This window comes from Ursus maritimus, unplaced genomic scaffold (genome assembly GCF_017311325.1).
Source record: "Ursus maritimus isolate PB19 unplaced genomic scaffold, ASM1731132v1 scaffold_2, whole genome shotgun sequence".
Lineage (NCBI taxonomy): Eukaryota > Metazoa > Chordata > Mammalia > Carnivora > Ursidae > Ursus > Ursus maritimus.
Window position 1 is genome coordinate 53219640 of NW_024424452.1, and position 19729 is coordinate 53239368.

The 19729-nt window shown below is 39.2% G+C and overlaps 1 protein-coding gene across 1 annotated transcript in view; it reads left to right on the forward strand.

The window, feature by feature from the left end:
- GPATCH2 (G-patch domain containing 2) overlaps positions 1-8627 on the forward strand; it is a 193446-nt gene extending 184819 nt beyond the window's left edge. Inside the window, exon 10 of the mRNA XM_008685668.2 lies at positions 8315-8627. Within this exon, the coding sequence (XP_008683890.1) occupies positions 8315-8475 (161 nt within the window). The 3' untranslated portion in view covers positions 8476-8627. The remainder of the gene's footprint in view (positions 1-8314) is intronic.
- Positions 8628-19729: the final 11102 nt, after the last annotated feature.

Here is a 19729-nt window from a genome sequence, read left to right on the forward strand (position 1 = left end):
TAGTTAATACCATATAATTAAAATATTTCTCTTCCTTTTCATATTATTTTTATATTAATAGAGAGCTTTGTAATGTACCCACTGTTCTCAATTCTAGAGAATATTTATTTCTTCTTGACAATTGAATCATGAAAATAAAAGCAAGAAAGTGTGTTGAAAAGTGCTCTTTTAACATGAACTTTCGGGGCCCCCTGGGTGGCACAGTCGGTTGGGTGTCCGACTTGGCTTTGGCTCAGGTCATGATCTCAAGGGCATGACATTAAGCCCTAGGTTGATCTCAGTGCTCAGCGGAGAATCTGCTTAAGACTCTCTCTCCCTCTCCTCCACCTCCCTGCCTCATCTCTAAAATAAATAAATAAATCTTTTGGGCCTCTGGGTGGCTCAGTCATTAAGCGTCTGCCTTCAGCTCAGGTCATGATCCCAGGGTCCTGGGATCAAGCCCTGCGTCGGGCTCCCTGCTTCTCCCTCTCCCACTCCCCCTGCTTGTGTTCCCTCTCTCGATGGCTGTCTCTCTCTGTGTCAAATAAATAAATAAAATCTTTTTTAAAAATTTAAAAAATTATAAATAAATCTTTTTTAAATAAATATATAAAATGAACTTTCAAGTTCTTGAAGCCCTCATCCAAATGGAAATACTTACATTAGAAATACTATGTGACAGCTCCAACTGTATTTTTAATGTGTATATTGTAGAGTTAATTCTTAACAGTTGGCTGGGGCTTCCTAACATTGAGGCTATAGCAGATAGGATCATTCTAAATTAAAAATGACATCTCAAGAGAGAATGCAGTATAAACAAAAAATTATTTTATTTTTTCTTTAGAAGAGACATTACCGTGGCCAGCAAACAGCTCAAAATGTTGTATTCCGTGTTTCTTTTTGTCACCTTCGTGATAGTGTCTGCTATTTTATTTGATGCTGACATTGTTGCTGGGTGAACGGGGGAGACCCCAGCCCTGGGGCCTTGATCCAGCCAGACTTGATGGAGTTGCTAAAGCTTCTTGGTCTTGTCATGAGAAAGAATTCAAGGATAGACATTTAGCACAGCTGAAAAGTAACAGAAGCAGCAAAGTGTATTAAAGCAAAAGGTACACTTTCAAGAGATGACAGCAGGCAAGGGGGGGGCGGGGCTCGAGCTTTGTACCTTGAGGGTTGGCTTCTATCTTTTATTGACAGTCGTTGACTAGGGGACAGAATATTCATTACTTGGGGCAGGTCTAACGGTCTGGAATATGCAGATAATGGCTTCCTCCAGTTGGTCCTTCCTTAGTCATTAAATAGTCTAAAGAAATTATTAACTCTTTGTCCCTTACAAGGAGGACAGACACTGTTTGCATTATGAGGCCTGTGTAAAGTTGGGGGTGGGGGAGGGTGCAGGTCCTAGCAGGAATAGAGGCAGGAAAGAGAGAAAAAAGCAGATTTTTAGGGAGTCCTTCAAGTTTCCCAATCTCAATAGCAGAGAGTTGTCACAGCATGTTCTAGGTTTGGAAGGACAAATTGTCTGGTAAGAGTGGAATGGAGGGATTTGGGGAACAGTAGCATAAGATGATGGTGGAGATCAAGTGAGACCAGACAGAGAAAAACTACGTCTACCATTCTGAGAGGACTAGATTTCATCCTCTAATCTGTAGATAGTAGGGAGCGAGAGTCAATAAAGCTTCTCAAGCAGAGGGTGAAGGCTAACACAGTGAGGATCAGAACTGCGGGAATGACTTAACGCTTAGAAAACACATACTCTATTCAAGGCATCATGCGCCATGCTCCATGCATTCTAATATGACTCATCCCTATGATGACTCCCCACAACAGTATTCTATGGTTAGTACTGCAATGTTTCTATTTTACAGATAGGAAAACTGAGGCATGGAAAATTGAAATAAACTGCCAAAGGCCACTATAAATCATAGAGCTATGATTTAAACCCAACAGACTGGTGCCCGCACTCCTCACCACTAGACCATAATGCATCACCACACTCTTGTTTTTAAACAAACCTGGCAGTCGTCTGGAGGATAGATTGAATGCAAAAGAGAATGACCACATTTAAGAGACTACGCATTCATTCAATAAATATATAAAGTACGTACAGTCAGTGGATCTCTAATTTAAATGCTGGAGCTAACAGCAGTAGAAAAATAACGTCCTTCTTTTCCTGGAGCTGTTATTATAGAACAGTCTAAAAATGGGAAGTGTCTAAATTAAGTTAGAGATAATGTTAGATCAAGAAGAGGAAACCAGGGGCGCCTGGGTGGCACAGCGGTTAAGCGTCTGCCTTCGGCTCAGGGCGTGATCCCGGCGTTATGGGATCGAGCCCCACATCAGGCTCCTCTGCTATGAGCCTGCTTCTTCCTCTCCCACTCCCCCTGCTTGTGTTCCCTCTCTCGCTGGCTGTCTGTCTCTGTCAAATAAATAAATAAAATCTTTAAAAAAAAAAAAAGAAGAAGAAGAAGAGGAAACCAAATCAGAAAGTATTTAGGACCATGAATGGACCAGCCTTGGTGACATATGAAAAGTAGGTGAAGCCAGAGAGTTGGAAATACAAGAAGAATCTGAGTTTCTAAATTGGGCATTGGTTGGGTAGCCATGCAAGATCAGTTTGAGAAGACAGAGAATTTCAGACATGTTGAAATGAAGGTAACTTTCGAACATCCAAATGGGAATATAGATCGAGGAGGCCTTTTCAAATATTTCTGAGTAAATAATTTAAAATGGTTTTCTCACAATTTTATACCCACTCTTGCCAATATAGGGAGTTCTAAGATTATAATGCACACATTATAATACTAAACACATGCCTATTAAGTGTTATTAAGGTCAAGAACAGGTCCAGGCACTGGAGACCCCGTGCTGAGCAGCATAGACCTGGCCCCTGGCTTCCAGCTCCAGATTAAGCACATGCATCCTAAATTGTGTAGAAGATAGGAGCTTCTTAAGGGAAACAGAAGCCTAAGATCAAGATAGCCTCGCTGGTAGTTGTGGAAATGCAAATCCAAACAAGGAGGTACCATTATTTATCCATCAGATAAATGGAGAACTAGTAATGCCCAGTGCTGGCAAATATCAGGGGAAACAGGCTTTCTCCTACACTGTAAGTGAATGGCTATAACATTTTTGGAAGGTAATATGCCAATGTCTTCTAAAATTCAAAATGGGCAAATTTCACATCTGGGATACAAAAGCAATGGTACATATTAATATAAGTACAAATGTGCATTGCAAAATTGTTTGTAAAAGCATACACTGGTTTAAACTTGAATACCCTTCAACTGAATAAATTTTCAGATATGTCATTTAATACTAAGTATCTCTTGAATTTAATATAAGGATGTATGTGTTTGGGTTTTGAAAGGCAGGCATGATATATTGAGTGAACTAAGCACTTACACAGAATAATATTCCTATTAGAAGCTTAGTTGGGTTTTATGAAGACTTTGTGTGTATATATATTTGAGTGAACATGGGGGAAATACAAAAGGAGGCTGGTTCCCCCATTATCTCAGGTGGGTCCAACTAGAAAGAGGGTGAGATACTATTGACTTGTTTGTTTTTTTCATAAATGACTTACTAACTTTGTAACCTAAAACACATTTCAAAAAAAGAAAGAAGAGAAAACCCATCATAGTTTTTAAATAACAATTAATCTGATGGCTCCAAGAAAAAAACTTGGAGGACTAAAATGGGATCAAAGAACCTGTCCTACTGTAATTAGCAAAAATGTTCTTTAGTATATGTGTGTGTGTATATATATATATATATAGTATATATATAAATATATATATTTAGCATTCAGTATATATATATTCAGTATTTAGTACATATATATATATCTAGAGTCCTCATGAAAACATTTGCATACTATACAATAAAAAAAAGTAAAAGGCAATCTGAGGCTTTTAACTTGTGATGTTTCATATTCTATTGCTTATATTATGCCTGGCACAAATATCTAACAAAAAATTTTAGAAGAGTAGCAATTAACTAAGTGGGCAAACGTCATCATTTAAATATGCACCTCTACTATTGACAGGTTTGATTTTTTAAAATAACATGTTCCTCTAATAGAAAAGGCATGACACCATCATGGAGAAAAAACTCAGAAATACAGAAAAACACAAAGAAGAACACAAAAATCTCCTGCATCCGATTCTCTACGTACATTTTTTTTGACAGCATAGAATATATCCTTCCAGAAAGCATCCAGACCTCCATCTATCTATCATCTAATTTGTTGTACATCATTTTTTAAATAAAAAGCTCACATACAGTTTCATAAGATGCTTTTTTATTTCACTCGAGAATATCAGGAGTGTTTTCTTGTGTCTCCTACAGTATTATTTTTACTGGCCACAGAGCATCCCTTTGGGTCCATGTATAGTAGCTTATTCAGCTAGTTTTCTTTTTTTTTTTTAAAGATTTTATGTATTTATTTGACAGAGAGAGAGACAGCCAGCGAGAGAGGGAACACAAGCAGCGGGAGTGGGAGAGGAAGAAGCAGGCTCCCAGCGGAGGAGCCCGATGTGGGGCTCGATCCCAGAACGCCGGGATCACGCCCTGAGCTGAAGGCAGAAGCTTAATGACTGCGCTACCCAGGCGCCCCTCAGCTTATTTTCTATGACTAGATATTTGGGCTGGTACGTTTTAGTAGAAACAAAATAGGCATAGCACTTTCTACCCAAATTTTTGGTAATGCTTTTTAACATAGTTTTGTGATTACTTTTTCATTTTAAAGATAAACGTAAATTTTCTTAGTGGATTTAAGATTGTGTTTGGTAAGGGTGCCTCAAGCTTAAAAGGATGTTGGCAACTCCTGAGTCCTACACAAGGCAAAACAAATGGATACAGATGGTATGTGGGGACTGGGTCTCCAGGGATTCCAGAGGGCAAAGTCGTTGGAAATTTACCAAGACCTACACCACCACACTGTGACCTGGGGCAAAGATGCCACAAGACCTTATAGCTAGTTCTTCATTTTCCAGTGGACTTGCATGAAATGATGATAATTATTGATCCAACAAACTATAATAGCTTTCCCCAAGGACTGTGGTGCAAATGTGTACTTAGGGACTCTTAAATACTGCTTATTAATGGCTTGACAGGCCTAACGGCTGTGAAGGAGCCATTAAAGACCACGGTGTAAATCCTTTTGAGTTCTTACTTCTTAGACCCAGCCTGTGGGAGACTGACCCACGTGCACTGAATTGGGCTGCTCGGAGTAGCAAGTGTTGCTCTAACTTCTGAAAGGTGCATCCATAGTATCCAGAACAAATTGGCGATTTCCCCTAAAGTTCCACTTTTCTCCATTTAACATAATGTATTTAATTCATTCTCTTAGACACATAAAAATAGCACGTACATTTCCTGAGGAACTCTATCTCTAATTTTTCTAATCCATTTCTATAGATTTTAGAACTAGAGGGAAAAGAGTTGGATACATAATGCATCGTCTTTACAATGACTGGGATGAAGTCTGAATTACGTATGTCTGCAATTTTTACCTAGTTAGATAGTTCATTATTGATTGCCAACTGTATCAACATAGCCCAACCGGCAAGAATCAAAACTTTTCATCCTCATCCTCAATTCTGGAGGCTTTATGAGCTAGGGTCTATCATCGCTGACCCATTTTCCACGACTCCCCAAAGAACACTGCAAGAGCGACCCGCTGAGCACCCTTCTGCTTGGGCCGCGCAAAGTGCTCAAGTCAAGCACGCATTTCTCTCATAACCAAGTTCCGCGGAGACACTTAGGGAGGCCAAATTGCCACGTTTTGCCAGCACAGAGCTCATTTTGAGTTATCTTCTTTGTTTTACAAATCTAGTCTGGAGGGCTGAACGTCCCAGGCCTGTGATACGTTGCCGGAGGAGCCCACAAGGGTTTCAGTTGCATCTTTTCAATGCGTTCTGGCACCGCAGCCTGAAGCCAAGACTTGTTTTTTAACTGGCAACCTGCCTCCCACGGACGGAGGAAGCAGATTGCCTCTTTGCTGAATACTCAGACAAGGTACTGATATAACAACAGTGGACAAGCAGCTGGGAGCGGGGCTGTCAGCCTGTCACACACTGACAAATCTGTTGTTCATATTCAGGCAGGATGCGAGTGTTTGCTGGCCATCAGGCTCATCTATCTGGCGCGGGCCGGGTGCCCCAGCCTCTCCCCCACGCGCGCGCCGCTGGACCCAACGCTGTTATTACCTCTTCCTGAAGGATCTCAACTAAACAACTCATTTGCTTTTTTATGATGGGGCCTGGCAAATGAGACAAGTAAGATAGCCTGCTCAATTTTTGTTTCTCGCTCTTCGTTCCGCACACCAAGACAGCCTGGATTGCCACTTCATGTCACATACATAAAATCATCATTCTAAATGGCTCCGCACAGCTCTTCTGCAAATCCACGGAGCAGAAGGAAGGGCAAATGTAAGAAATATTAAATTAAAGTGCTGCTGTTTGAGCGGGAAAAAATCATTTGAACACAACGTGGGATGAGTTCTCTTGTTTTGTTTTTAGGTTTCCTTTTTTTTTTTTTTTTTGTCTTTTATTTTTCAGGCAGTGCTGACTTTCAGAATGATCTCTAACAAATTTCCCCTAGAGCCACAGAATTTGTAACGCTCAGACTCTCACTCTCTCTGCAGATTCATTTTAGGCTGAATGTGAAGCCCACCTGAGACTAAATTTACAATTCCCTGGCCAAACCATATCTGTATTTATATGGGCCTTGGTAAATCAATGAAATATATTTTCTTTTTTAAATGTAGGCGTGTAGGGGAATTTAAAAGCGGCTGAAGCTATATCCCGGAGTTTCGGATATGATGCCATTTACCGTTTGTTGGTCCTTACCTGGAAAATTTAAAACCAAAATTCTGGCTATGGATTATTGATTTGTATCAGTTAAATAATGTGTGTGTGTGTGTGTGTGTATATATATATTTATATATTTATATATATATATATATATATATATATTTCATTTATCAGATTTTTTTTAGTTTCCATGGTCAGCCTAAGAGCTCTTTCTTCTGAGGAAGTATTTTGTGCAGTACTTCAGATCGTCTGATTCATAACACCCACAGAAATGTGTACTAACTCAAAAAGGCAAAACAACATATTAAGCGAAAGGCAAAAAATGATGCTGAGCTGCCGTATTAACATTTTAGCATGAAAGAATTTCATATTCCTATTGTTATCAGCAATATACCACTGCAGTTTGCAATTTTAATTTTCAAAGTAAGAAGTAGTTAAGACAATAATAATATTTATGATTTATTGAATTCTCACTCTTTATTAGAATTTTCCTTTGCTGTGTTAATATTTGTTAGGAGAAAGGTATCTATTACTTTTGTAATTGGTAGAAGAGTAAAGGAAAACAGCTAACAGTGCAAATGAAAAGCCCCAAAGAATAGTTTTCTTCTTTTGTTCACCACCTCCAATGCCTTATTACGACTACATAATTATTCCCATATAAACACAGAAATTAAGGAGTGATTTATTTACTACTGATTTCCCAAAATTTACTACTGATTTCCCAAAATTCTTTAAAGTACATGAACTTTCAAGGGTTGCAAAGGAAGTAAATTATTGTGGTAAAACTATTATTTGAAGGGAATAAATTAAAATTAATTATATATACATATGAGGAAAAAGATGTATCGTATAATGGTCTATTACTTAGGAAATGCAACTGCTATTTCTACAGTAGCATAATGTGAATGTACTCTTAACCAGGGAAATATTTTCAATTACTAGAAATATTATTATTCCCTCAATTTACCCTGGTTTAAAGTATAACATAGCTTTAAGCAAGTATTTTACTCTGTTACAATATGTTTCCCACATTTTTATGGGTCTGAATGAGAAGAAAAGTGAAAATATGCTCTGTTTAAACCAGTAGTGCAGAAAAAATATGAAGGATTGATTCATACTTTGGAAATGAATTTATCCTAATAGAAAATAAACCAAAAATATTCAAGAGGGCCAAATAACTTATGTCAAGTTTAATAATATCCACATTAACTCCTCTATATATTCTCAAGTTTTAGGAATGTGCCTATTTTTTAATACAATAATGATGTGTTCCCCATCCTCTTAAGATTTCTGGGTGTTCTTTATTCTGTCCCGAGACTCCAGTGATTTTTGATTGACAGAAAGATTACCTAATAAACCTTCACGACAAACGAATTAATCACTTTGAATACAACACTAAAATGGCGGGCATAAAAAAGCAAATGAGATGGGTGTTGAAGACCATTTTCAAATGACCTTAGTGAAAAGCTAAGTACAGACTTAATTTTTCTTTCCTCCTCTCTTCTTCATGTTCACAGGAATGGGTTCAAATGCACGCTTTCATCCCCTTCTCTCCACGCCTGCCTCCCAACAAACACGTCGTTTCTGTGAACGAATCGGGACCAAGAATCAACAAGTATCTGCTGGGCTCTGGGATGAGAGTACAGTTACAGTTATAAAATGTCAAGGTCTCATGTAACCATCTAGACCCCCTGCCCGCCTTAGCCCATCTCAACCTCTCCAGCACTCTGTCCCTATCACTGTAACAGCATAATGACTTTTTATATGTCTGTGGGCTCCTTCCAGAAACATCTTTTATTCATTTCTTTATCCTCCACACGTGGCATAATATCTGGCACTCAATACTTGTAATAAATGCACGCTGCCTAGAACAAAAGATGGTGGTTTTCAGTTATCTCTTCGACTTGAAATGATGATTTCTCTGCATTTTCATGCCCATTCGATAAAGTCAAAAGGTGTATGGTCTATTTTGGCTAGAAAGACAATGGTCCTTAATAGAATCAAGATCCCTTGTTCAATGTTGTTTGTTCGTTTGTGTTTTCAAGAAGAGAAAAGGAAATAAAAGAAGAAATATCTTGGTCAGTCCTGACGACTAAGCCAACTTAACGTTACACACCTGATCCTGGAAGATTGAGTCATGCTAGTTTTGTCACTTTCATTTGTGTCTGATTTGGTGACAGAGGACCCTCTTGGGCTTTTCCCCTCACTATATATGCATCACCACTAACATTTCCATTACTCTGGTCCCACCAATCTCTGGGATTAACAGCTCAGTTAAAGGGGAAAATATTTTCTTAGTATAAAGCAGAGGTTTCTTAAATCCACTCAAGGCATATCTCTCACCAAGTCTCTGGTCCACTTTTCCTTTGCTGTTTATCTCAAAAGGAACAGACACAGTCCTCCAGAAATCTACCTTATTTGCTACCATCTCCACTCCAACTGACTCCCACACACAGAGAAGGCCTCCATCTTTTGTACCCTCTGCCTGATGCCATCAAAGTACTAGAGGTGGTGGTCTGTGACCCTGCAGGACCAAGCCAGCATTTTGTACATTCTCTCTGTTCCCACTTGCAACAAGTAGCTTCTCGTGCTTTATCTGAGATTCCTCTTTGAAACCACAGGCCTAAATAAGGACAAAAAATCAACAGGGGAGGGTCCAAAGAAACACCACACTTGTAATTTATCACTTTGGAAGGGCTCTACCCACCCCCAGCTCTCTCCTGAGTTGGCCCCTCTCAGCCTCCCAGTGTTGCCTGTGGTAGCTTTTGTCTGCTGTTCTCGTTCATGGCTGGCTGCCTGTGCTGGATGAGCGGGTCCTGGGATCTGTCTGTTGAACTCCAAACACAGACATCCCTCGGAACAGACAAGCTGTGGCTTCCTGGGATACTAATGAGCCCCCAGCTATTTACTACATCTTCCCATTCCCATCCCCTCCCCCTCTTTCTGCCTCTGGCCTCCCTTCCTGCCCCCACCCCCAGGCCAGCCCTGCCCCTTCAGCTCCCTCTCCTCCCTGCTTTTATCCTGGCAGCTCAGAGACAGAGAGGGAGAGAGGAATTATTTATTGTGCTTCTGTTTAAAATGAAAGGCTTTTACATTTTAATGAGCACTAAATAGGTGCGAGGAAATATTGTTCATTAGCTGTAATCTACGGAATTGCTTGAGTGAACTTCCTTTGGAGGCTGCTTTAAACGGTTCACTCAAGTAAAGCAGTTTGTATGGTAATTAAGGGAGCATTTTTCTGTCAACATCTGTGCTGCTATTTATAACAGGGGAGGTAGCTCGCAGCCACACCGGAAGAGCAGCCGGGTAGGTGCGGGTGGGGGGGACGCGAGGTGGGGTGGGGCCGCTGCTGTGGTTGGTCGTGGCTCAACTATTTCTTCTTGGCACCTTTACAACCACGACAAGCTCCTTTTTCTTGCTTTCCTTCCACTCAATGTCTAATAATTCTTTTTTAAAAAATCCTTCCCCCCTCTTCCCAGCTAGAAGAATTATCTCTCTGACATCTCTTCATGAATCACGTCCCTCACTTGGCAGCCCAGGCTGGGAGAGTAAAGCTGCTTTGGAGGAGCAAGTGGTCTTCAGCTTTGTCAGATGGTTTCTTTCTGTGTGTCACCCATTTTTCTCTGGATTCCGCCTTCCGCACACTTACCGTGGCCGCAAGATACCCGGATCAGAACTTTGGAATTCAAGGCAGGCAGAGTGCTCTGGAAGACGAAGAACTAAATTGGGTATTTCAAATGCCTGCTCTTGTAGGGAACCAGCCATCTCTCTACAACACACGATGTACAGTCCGATTTGATGTTTCCCTTAAGTGACTTGGAGGACTATCTGCCTTCCACCGAACTAAAGGAGGGCTTGGCTCGGCACACCCTCAGACTAGAGAGACCCAGGGGAGGGTACCAATCTGGTAAGTTCCAGGGACAGGCAGCTAGGGCCAAAGAGGTTTGTTAGGAAGGTGGTCGGGCTTTGGGGAGGCCAAGACCAGGAAAAGGAGCAGGCAAGCAACAGAGGCAAAGAGCCTGGAGAAGGGCAGGCAATGGGAGCTGGTGATCCTGCAGTGAGGGCTGGGGTTGGGCAGTGCTCCAACATTTGAAGGGATTACAGAGCAAGTCAGAACCACGACCCTGAGTGAAGTGGGAATTACTGAACATAAAGTTAAAGCAGAAATCTTTGTGTGGGGAATAAGACAAAGACTCCGTTCTTGGGTCCAGTGACCTATGAGGTCTGAGCAAATCCAGCAGCCATCCCAACTGGGTATGCTACCCTTGAACAAATGACAGGACTTTTTAAAATCTTCTCCGACTAAAGGCAGAACTATTCGAAAATTTTCAAAAAGAGCACTTACTTTTTCTAGCTGTGAAAGTTATAGCAACACAGGGACCAGGGGTCAAGCAGATCTTAGCCACTGAAGGAAGATCATTTACCCATTTACCAAGTAGATTGGGATTCTCAAATGCAAGGAAAATTTCTATTCGGCTCTCTGTGTCTTTCTTTCTTTCTTTCTTTCTTTCTTTCTTTCTTTCTTTCTTTTTTTCTTTCTTTTTGAGTAGGTACTCAAAATAAGTATCTTTTGAATGAAAGAATCTACAGTTGAGGATTCTGTCAATAACTGGAATGATATAATGATGGAAAAAGGTAACAAGTGGGAGTGATAATTGACAATTTTTCTTCTCCTGGGGAACCTTTCTTTAATGAGTGAATTAGAAAGAATCAACAGCCTTAACATTGAATGCTCTTGTTCGTCCCCTTCAAAATCCTGATTTGGGAAATATGCAGAGAAACTCACGTCAAATGCTGGTTGGATGGGATCATATGGTGCACAGAAGCTCTCCCGACTTCTGACCACTTCCGTTATCACCCTATTATGTGCTCTCACTCTTTGTTAAATGGCATCTTCACGGTCAGAACGTATTGTTAAGCACAGTACTCTGTCCCTACGCTACCTCTGTCTTGACTGGTTTTGTATTTGATTAGTAATTGATGTTTAGATTCTGTATTTGGTCTCAAGGCAACTTCACTAAATGGCTGATTTAAAAATTTTTTAAAGTAAGACCTAAAAAGTGTGGTAAACTTCAAATAAAAATAATTTACACTTGGAGATAACATGAATAACCCAAATCCACAAGTGACCCTCAAATTAGTTTAAAATAACTGCCTTTCAGGGCACCTGGGTGGCTCAGTCGGTGAAGCTTCTGACTCTTGGTTTTGGCTCAGGTCATGATCTCAGGGCCCTAGGATCCAGTGCTGTGTCAAGCTCGCACTCAGTGTGGAGTCGCTTGTAACTTCCTATCCCTCTGCCTGCGCCCCGCCCCCCCAAATAAATAAATAAATATATAAATATATAAATAAATAAAGTCTTTTAAAAAGAAAATAAAATAAGTGCCTTTCCATGCTCCATCAATACAATTAGGCTGGGAAAACCTTCTATCTGATTGTTCTTTTGCCCCATGATAGAGTTTCTTCTCTAAGAGAAAGATTAGAGTAAAATATGGAAGAGGAAGCAACACAGGAAGAGGAGAATGTTTAGATCTGGAGCTTGGGAGAAGTCTGTATTAAAAATAAAAATCTAGGAATCCTCGGTCAACAGGTGCTGGTGGAAGTCATGGGAGTGAAGGATATTTCTCAGAAGGAGGAGAGAAGATCTCCAAAGTGGGCCTTGAAGAGTGTTAACAGGTTTCAGCAGACCAGTAAGCAGTGTGGTTTACATCATTCTAACCGTGTCTTATGCAAAATAAGTGTCTATTGATAAGAAAAAAATGATTCTGTAGACACTTATCATTAATAAGACATTTAATCTCAATATTCTTTTTTCTGATCATTTTTTCCTTTAATAAATATTTGAGTGCTTTCTACGGGCTGCTACAGTCTTATGGATGCAGCTTCAAGTGTAAAAAATATCTTAGATATTTTCTTCTTTTACATTTACGGTTTATATTCACAGTTTAGTTTTGTTTATAATTAAAGCAAAGATAACCATTTAATTAGTTATAAGAATCCATTTTTAAAAATAAGTATGTTGATTTTTAATGGAACCAGTCAGATATCATCTTTTAAAATTATTTATTTTTGTGGTTGGCTTAATGTGGTTGCTTTCTGTCTTGTATATATTTTGCTCACTTAGGTAAGATAGAATCAAATATTTTAAAATAATTTCTTCAAAACTGAGAGAGGGAGTTTCCTTTCATAGGCTTCCTGTTCAATTTCGTTAGGATTTATTAGGAAAGCAGGATATGATGCATACCATTAGATTATTTTAAGCTGAGCCCATTTTTATTACTCCATGTGCAAAAATAGATTTTGACCATGAAATTCAACATATGTAATCAACGAATTGCCATGTTTTGCAAACTTCAGCTTCTCACTTAATTTAGGTGTCATTGCAGATATCATCACATTGAAATTCAGCATTAGGAGCCAACAGGGCATATTTTGGTGCTCCATTAACATTTGCCTTGGAATTAAAACATGACGCATTCAACCACCTGCTGCATATATTAATGGGATTGATCAATGCCCCAGAGTGACATGTCTTAGTAAAGACACAGAACGGTTCTTTAACTTTCCACTTAATTTTAATCGCTTTTCCCCTAATATTTTCTAGAAAGTGCTTTTCTCAGCCTAAAACACACTCTTGAAAATATTCACAACTGGAGTATAAAAGACAATAAGAACAAATTTATTAGACGGTTTTTCTCTATTGTTTGTAAAACATCTTGATGAATATGTTACTGGAGAAATAACATCCACCACTGGATAGACACCAGAGGAAACATTTGCCTGGACCTGAGTTAGAGGAGATGCCTTATAAACATACTTCAAAATGGTGGCCAAAGCTTCATCTATGGGACGCTGAGTAGAACTGGAGCGGGGGCGGAGAAGCGCTACATCACTTTGCATAAGAAGTGGCAAAAATGGTGAGTAAAAAAATAGCAGAAGAGTCTGAGAAGGAATGGAGAGAGTGAGAAGATAGGTGTGCAGGCCAAGAATGCAGGCAATATGACCGTCAATAGGCAGGATTTGTAATAGTCAAGGTCTAGGTGTTTGCTTTGCTGTAACAGAAATCCCTCCATACATTCAAGCTTTTGTAAAGTCTGATATGTGCATGAAGGCCTCGTGTGACTACTCTGTTGAACTGAGAATGATTTAAGTGTTTTAATTTCATATTGGAATTGATGGTACCTGGAAGAGGGACAGTCCAAGTAGGACAATTCTATTCACAAAACTTTACTTAGAACCCCTGGTGATCAGTCTAACAAAGAGAACTTCCCAGGAAAACTCTGGGTCTGAAGCATAGCCCCTGCACTTACTATCCGAGTAACCTTCCAGGAATTACTTAGCTATTTTATTTATGCTCTGACTTGATCCATAGAAGATTCTAGCCAAGGTTAATTACTGAATCTGTGATAGTCTCAATTTCCTCATCAGTAAAATGGCAAGAACAATCCCAACAAAAATATTGTTTTGAGAAGTGGTTTTCAAATGTCTTTATCCTTTTCATAGTGATCCCCCAAATGGAAGTCTAGACAGCCCTTCTTATCTGAATCCACCAATTTGGGGTATATTATTCATAAGAATTCTAATATTGATTTTGAATTAGACTGGACTATGGAGAATTATCAAATGTGGGACCTCTGGATATTTTCCGATGGACCTAACTCAGTTATTCTTAATGTCACCATTGCTTTTGTGATGTAATGTTTTTATGCATTATTCACTGAAAGGGGTTTCAGTTCATAATCAGTATAGTGTAGTGGTTTGAATCCAGGCTCCATTATTTACCACTTATTAGCTGTGTGAGATTACTCATCTACTCTGGGCTTTAGCTTCCTCATAAGGTTGATATGAGGATGAAATAAATCATATCTATAAAGCACTTAGAATATACTCTTTAAAGTAGTAAATGTTCTGTTCACATTAGCTTTAGGGGGCAATCCTTTTTAAAAAATTAATGGACTTTATTTTTTTAGAGCAGGCTTAGGTTCACAGCAAAACTGAGTGGAAAATACAAAGAGTTTCCCACATACACCACCTGCCCCCAAGCCTTTCCTCCCATGAACATCCCATACGTATCAGGGTGTCACATCTATAGCAATGGATGGACCAACATCAACATATATCATTATCAACCAAGGTCCATAACCTACAACAGGGTTCACTCTTAGTGCTTTGCATTCTATGGGTTTTGACAAATGTATAGTGACATGTATCCACTACTATTGTATCGTACAGAATAGTTTCCCTGCCCTAAAAATCTCCTATTCCCCATCTGTTCATCCCTCCCTTTGCCCAAACCTCTGGCACCCACTGATTTTTTTACTGTTTCCACAAGTTTGCTAACGTATTAGTTTTTATTAAAAATAGTAACAAGTCATTACTGTACACTCATAGGAAACAGACATTTTATATGAATTATTTAATCTTTTTTTTTAAATATTTTATTTATTTATTTGACAGAGAGAGAGAGAGAGCCAGTGAGAGAGGGAACACAAGCAGGGGGAGTGGGAGAGGAAGAAGCAGGCTCCCAGCAGAGGAGCCTGATGTGGGGCTTGATCCCATAACGCCGGGATCACGCCCTGAGCCGAAGGCAGACACTTAACGACTGCGCCACCCAGGCGCCCCCTTGAATTATTTAATCTTAACCATGGTATCTTGTATAAATTATTTTATTTAATCCTAATCACAGATTTACAACATAGGGATTATTGTTCTTATTTTACAGATGACAAAATAAGGTTCAGAATTTAAATTCTTATGTCTTCCAGATACCTTTAATGTATTAAAATTGTTGAATCAAAAATGGTTTGGATTTTGAATTACAAAATCATTTGAGAAATTGTATAATATACTATATATCCTGCTTTCAATTTGAGAAGCCTATATATTCAAAGAATATTCACTATCACTACTATATTGAATTCAATACAGTGTCTTTATAAACCAGCAACTATTGATAAAACCTAGGTATTAGTTTAAGATTTTACAAAATGCTTACCTTCATGTTCATATTAATTTATAAGTGAAGTAATCCTTTGTAGACAATTTGTCAAGCAAATTTTAAGTTATGATATTGTATTGACAGAAACAAATGAATAAAATTCCTATTGTATTTGTAGCTTAGTCTGAAATTTTTTGATAAAACATATTCACAGTATATTCAGATATTCATATAAATGATGATAACCTTATATCAAATTCTTTTTTTTTTAAGATTTTATTTATTTATTTGACAGAGAGAGAGAGACAGCCGGCAAGAGAGGGAACACAAGCAGGGGGAGTGGGAGAGGAAGAAGCAGGCTCTCAGTGGAGGAGCCTGATGTGGGGCTTGATCCCAGAACCCGGGGATCATGCCCTGAGCCAAAGGCAGACGCTTAACGACTGAGCCACCCAGGCACCCCCTTATATCAAATTCTTGGATGAATTCATTTCTCTTTTGTTTTATTTAAATTGTTCTATTGGTTCTAACTTTTGATGTATTACCAAGATCACCTACTTTGTTTCATACCTTGGTCACTAATTCCATCCTTATTATTTGCTTTAAGCCATGATAAACTATGAATGGGTTATAAGTAAAATAATATTTTGAGATAGTCACAGTACAATTCAATATTTGACTTCCAAACTGCATCATGAGGAGGTAGACTCACTCATAAGGTTTGATAAGGACATACATCCAAAAAATTTATCAATAAATCTAGTGAGAAAGTAAAAACATTCAAGTACAACTACTTTACCAACACACTACTCTAAGTTATCATAGCTACTTGCTTTGGGGGCAAGTGAAGAAGCATCAGACGCTGTACCTTTGGAATTTTCTGAATTTTTGGACTTTTACTGTATAGAAAACGAGGTCAAGCATTTCTTTTTTTTTTTTTTAAAGATTTTATTTATTTATTCGACAGAGATAGAGACAGCCAGTGAGAGAGGGAACACAAGCAGGGGGAGTGGGAGAGGAAGAAGCAGGCTCATAGCGGAGGAGCCCGATGCGGGGCTCGATCCCACAACGCCGGGATCACGCCCTGAGCCGAAGGCAGACGCCCAACCGCTGTGCCACCCAGGCGCCCCGAGGTCAAGCATTTCTAATTCCTAACTCTCAGACTCAAAATGCACAAAAAAATATCAAACACTGAGAAAAAATTTTTTTATAATATTCTGTGAACAGCAAAGCATTAGAAATCGCAAAGGATGTAAAAGAAAAGCATATGCCTTTTGCTGACAAAAATCTTACAATATACTTGAGAAGAGAAAAAAATATGTAGATACGTACATACATATTTATATACATATATATACATATACACACATATATATGTATATCTATACAGAGCCTACTGGGGAAAGATTATGGAGCAACACAAGTGACCCTCTGTCCTTTCTCTCCACCAACTCAATTCCCACCCATCTTTCAACACTCATCTCAACACTGAAGTCTGAAGACTTTATCAGAATGCCCATAATAATCTCTATTTCAGAATTCCTTAAACACTTAAAGAGGTCAAGACTGTACATTTTAGCTGCTTATATTATTTTCCATGTATTGCATATAAATTTCACTAAAAAGCTGAACAAATTGCATGTCCTCAGGGAATACACATGATTCCTTCTCCCCACATGCTCTCCCATGTCACTTTCTCTGGCTACCACACTCTCTCCATTTGCTGTCACTTTCCTGTGGGAAACAGTTGCCCTGGGTGCCTCCCTTGTGTGCAGTACGGTTATCCTGGGGCTCCTGGGTGGCACAGTCAGTTGACCTTCCAACTCTTGGTTTTGGCTCAGGTTGTGGTCTCAGGGTTGTGGGACTGCCCCGCGTCGGGCTCCGCACTCAGCACAGAGTCTGCTTAGGACTCTCTCTTCTTCTCCCTCTGCTCCCCCCCCTCTAAAATAAATAAATAAAATCTTTTTTAAAAGCTTAGTTGTCCTTCACTGTACTGTACTGGATTGTTTGTGTCATCCAATAAGACTTACATTCTTGACTGCTGGGACTAGGGCTTATTTTCTGATTTATACCCAAGGGTTAGCAAAGTACTGAATACAAAGTTGGTGTTCCATAAATATTTATTAAATTAGCAAATAGAATTTGTGGCAGCATTTTATTTATTAGAGGTTGAGTTGAGATGGTCATTGAAGGAATGACTGTCCACTATTTTTGAGAAGTCTGGATTCCTTTCTTTTTTTCACATCCTATATTTGTTCCTTCATAAATCCTATTAACTCTGTTTTATATCAAGAATCTAGACTTTTCTCACCACCCCCACTTAGAAATTCTCTCTCCTGTTCAACAGATGCTTTGGGTAATCACTGAGGAAAATGGCAATGGGACCCACTAGTGGGCAAAACATTGAACACGAAGGAAACTTCAAATCTGGCCAAAAGATACACCATACATCTATTTGTTGTCACTGCTAACATTATAATAATCCAAGGCATGTGATTTATAAAGCTCTTTAACATTCAAATGTCTGAGTTTGATAACATGCCCTTAGAGTATGGCTGAATATGGCTGAGAAAAAAAGCTCAGAGAGATAGAACTATGCCCAGGAGGACCTAAGTAATGAAGTGGATAGAATTAGGACTAGAACCAAGGCCTGTGATTTCTTGTTCAACGCTGATTCCTCAATGTTCCAAATTTGTATATTGTGTTATATTAGTATCACTAAAACATTTTATGTTACCTAATAATTTCATATTATTTTTTGAAGCATGTAAATTGGAACTTAAGTTAGGTGTCCCAGGGGGTCAGCTAAGCACTTTTTCTCCCAGTAAATACGGAGAAAAAAACATGAAAAATACACATACAACTGATATTAAAATATGATTTATCAGAAAACAGTGCACTCGAAAAAAATCAAGTCTTCTCTCTGAAGTCTGCGGAATACAATGGGAAAATCACCTTCAAGACCATGCAAAATGAGATTTCAGGTTTAATTTTCTTGCTAGGGATTACCTATCTTTCTACAGGTCCTACTGTTTGCTCCACGTCAACATTCGATGTTGGCCTTTGATTTTAACCTCAGTTAGTGTAACATTATGGACAGTAATGTATACGGAGTATTAAATATTAATAATTTTTTGTTCTGTCTACTATTTGTATATAGGCCACTGACACCTTTTTCAAATGGGTTTTTTCTGTAACTCTAAAGAAATTACAAAAAAGTTTAGTAAGTGGTCAGAGGGGTACAGCCTATGATAGCGATTAAAAGCCTATGATTCACAGGCTCACTGGTCGTCGGTGTTTATTCAGAGCGGATACTGTGGATGTGACTTTTCAGCTCATGGGTGTCTGCCCTGGGGTGTGTGCTCCTTGAAGGAAGAATGGAACCGTCCATCATCTTTGTCAACGCTCGTGTAGCTGTAAGGAACGGAAATTCACCTGAAGAAGCTCAAGGGCAAGGCATGGCAGGAGGTAATTTTCAAGATGGAGGAAAACCCTGTGGAAACACATATTACTGAGAAGGGGACACAGCCACACTTCACGGGACTGGAAAATTGCTCCAGAGCCACGGTATCCATCCTTTTCTCTAGAGTTCCATGGTTTATTATCTCTGCTTCTTTCTGTTTATCTGTATCATTATTTTCTCTACTGACTAATTTCTGCTGCAGGGCTCTGGTTTCTGCTTATTTAACCTACCCCGTTCTGCTTTGTTCTAGGTGTAACCTCAACTCAAAATGACATTTTACTTTCCGTTTCTGTGTATTGGAGAAAAGGAAAGAGAAGGGAGTGAAAAAGAAAAGAAACAGCAAAATCCTATTGGTTCACGCTGAGCTAAGCCATTCGTTCCCCTCAGGGCCATGTATTTACCTCCTGTCCCATCAGCGGAAACCAGAGGGACACATCAGCAGGCTGCCTAAGCCCACCCACGGGGTCTAGGCTGAGGGCAGTGATAATCGCTTCTACTATGTCTCTTTAGGTCACTTGCTAGAGCCCCTTCTTCATG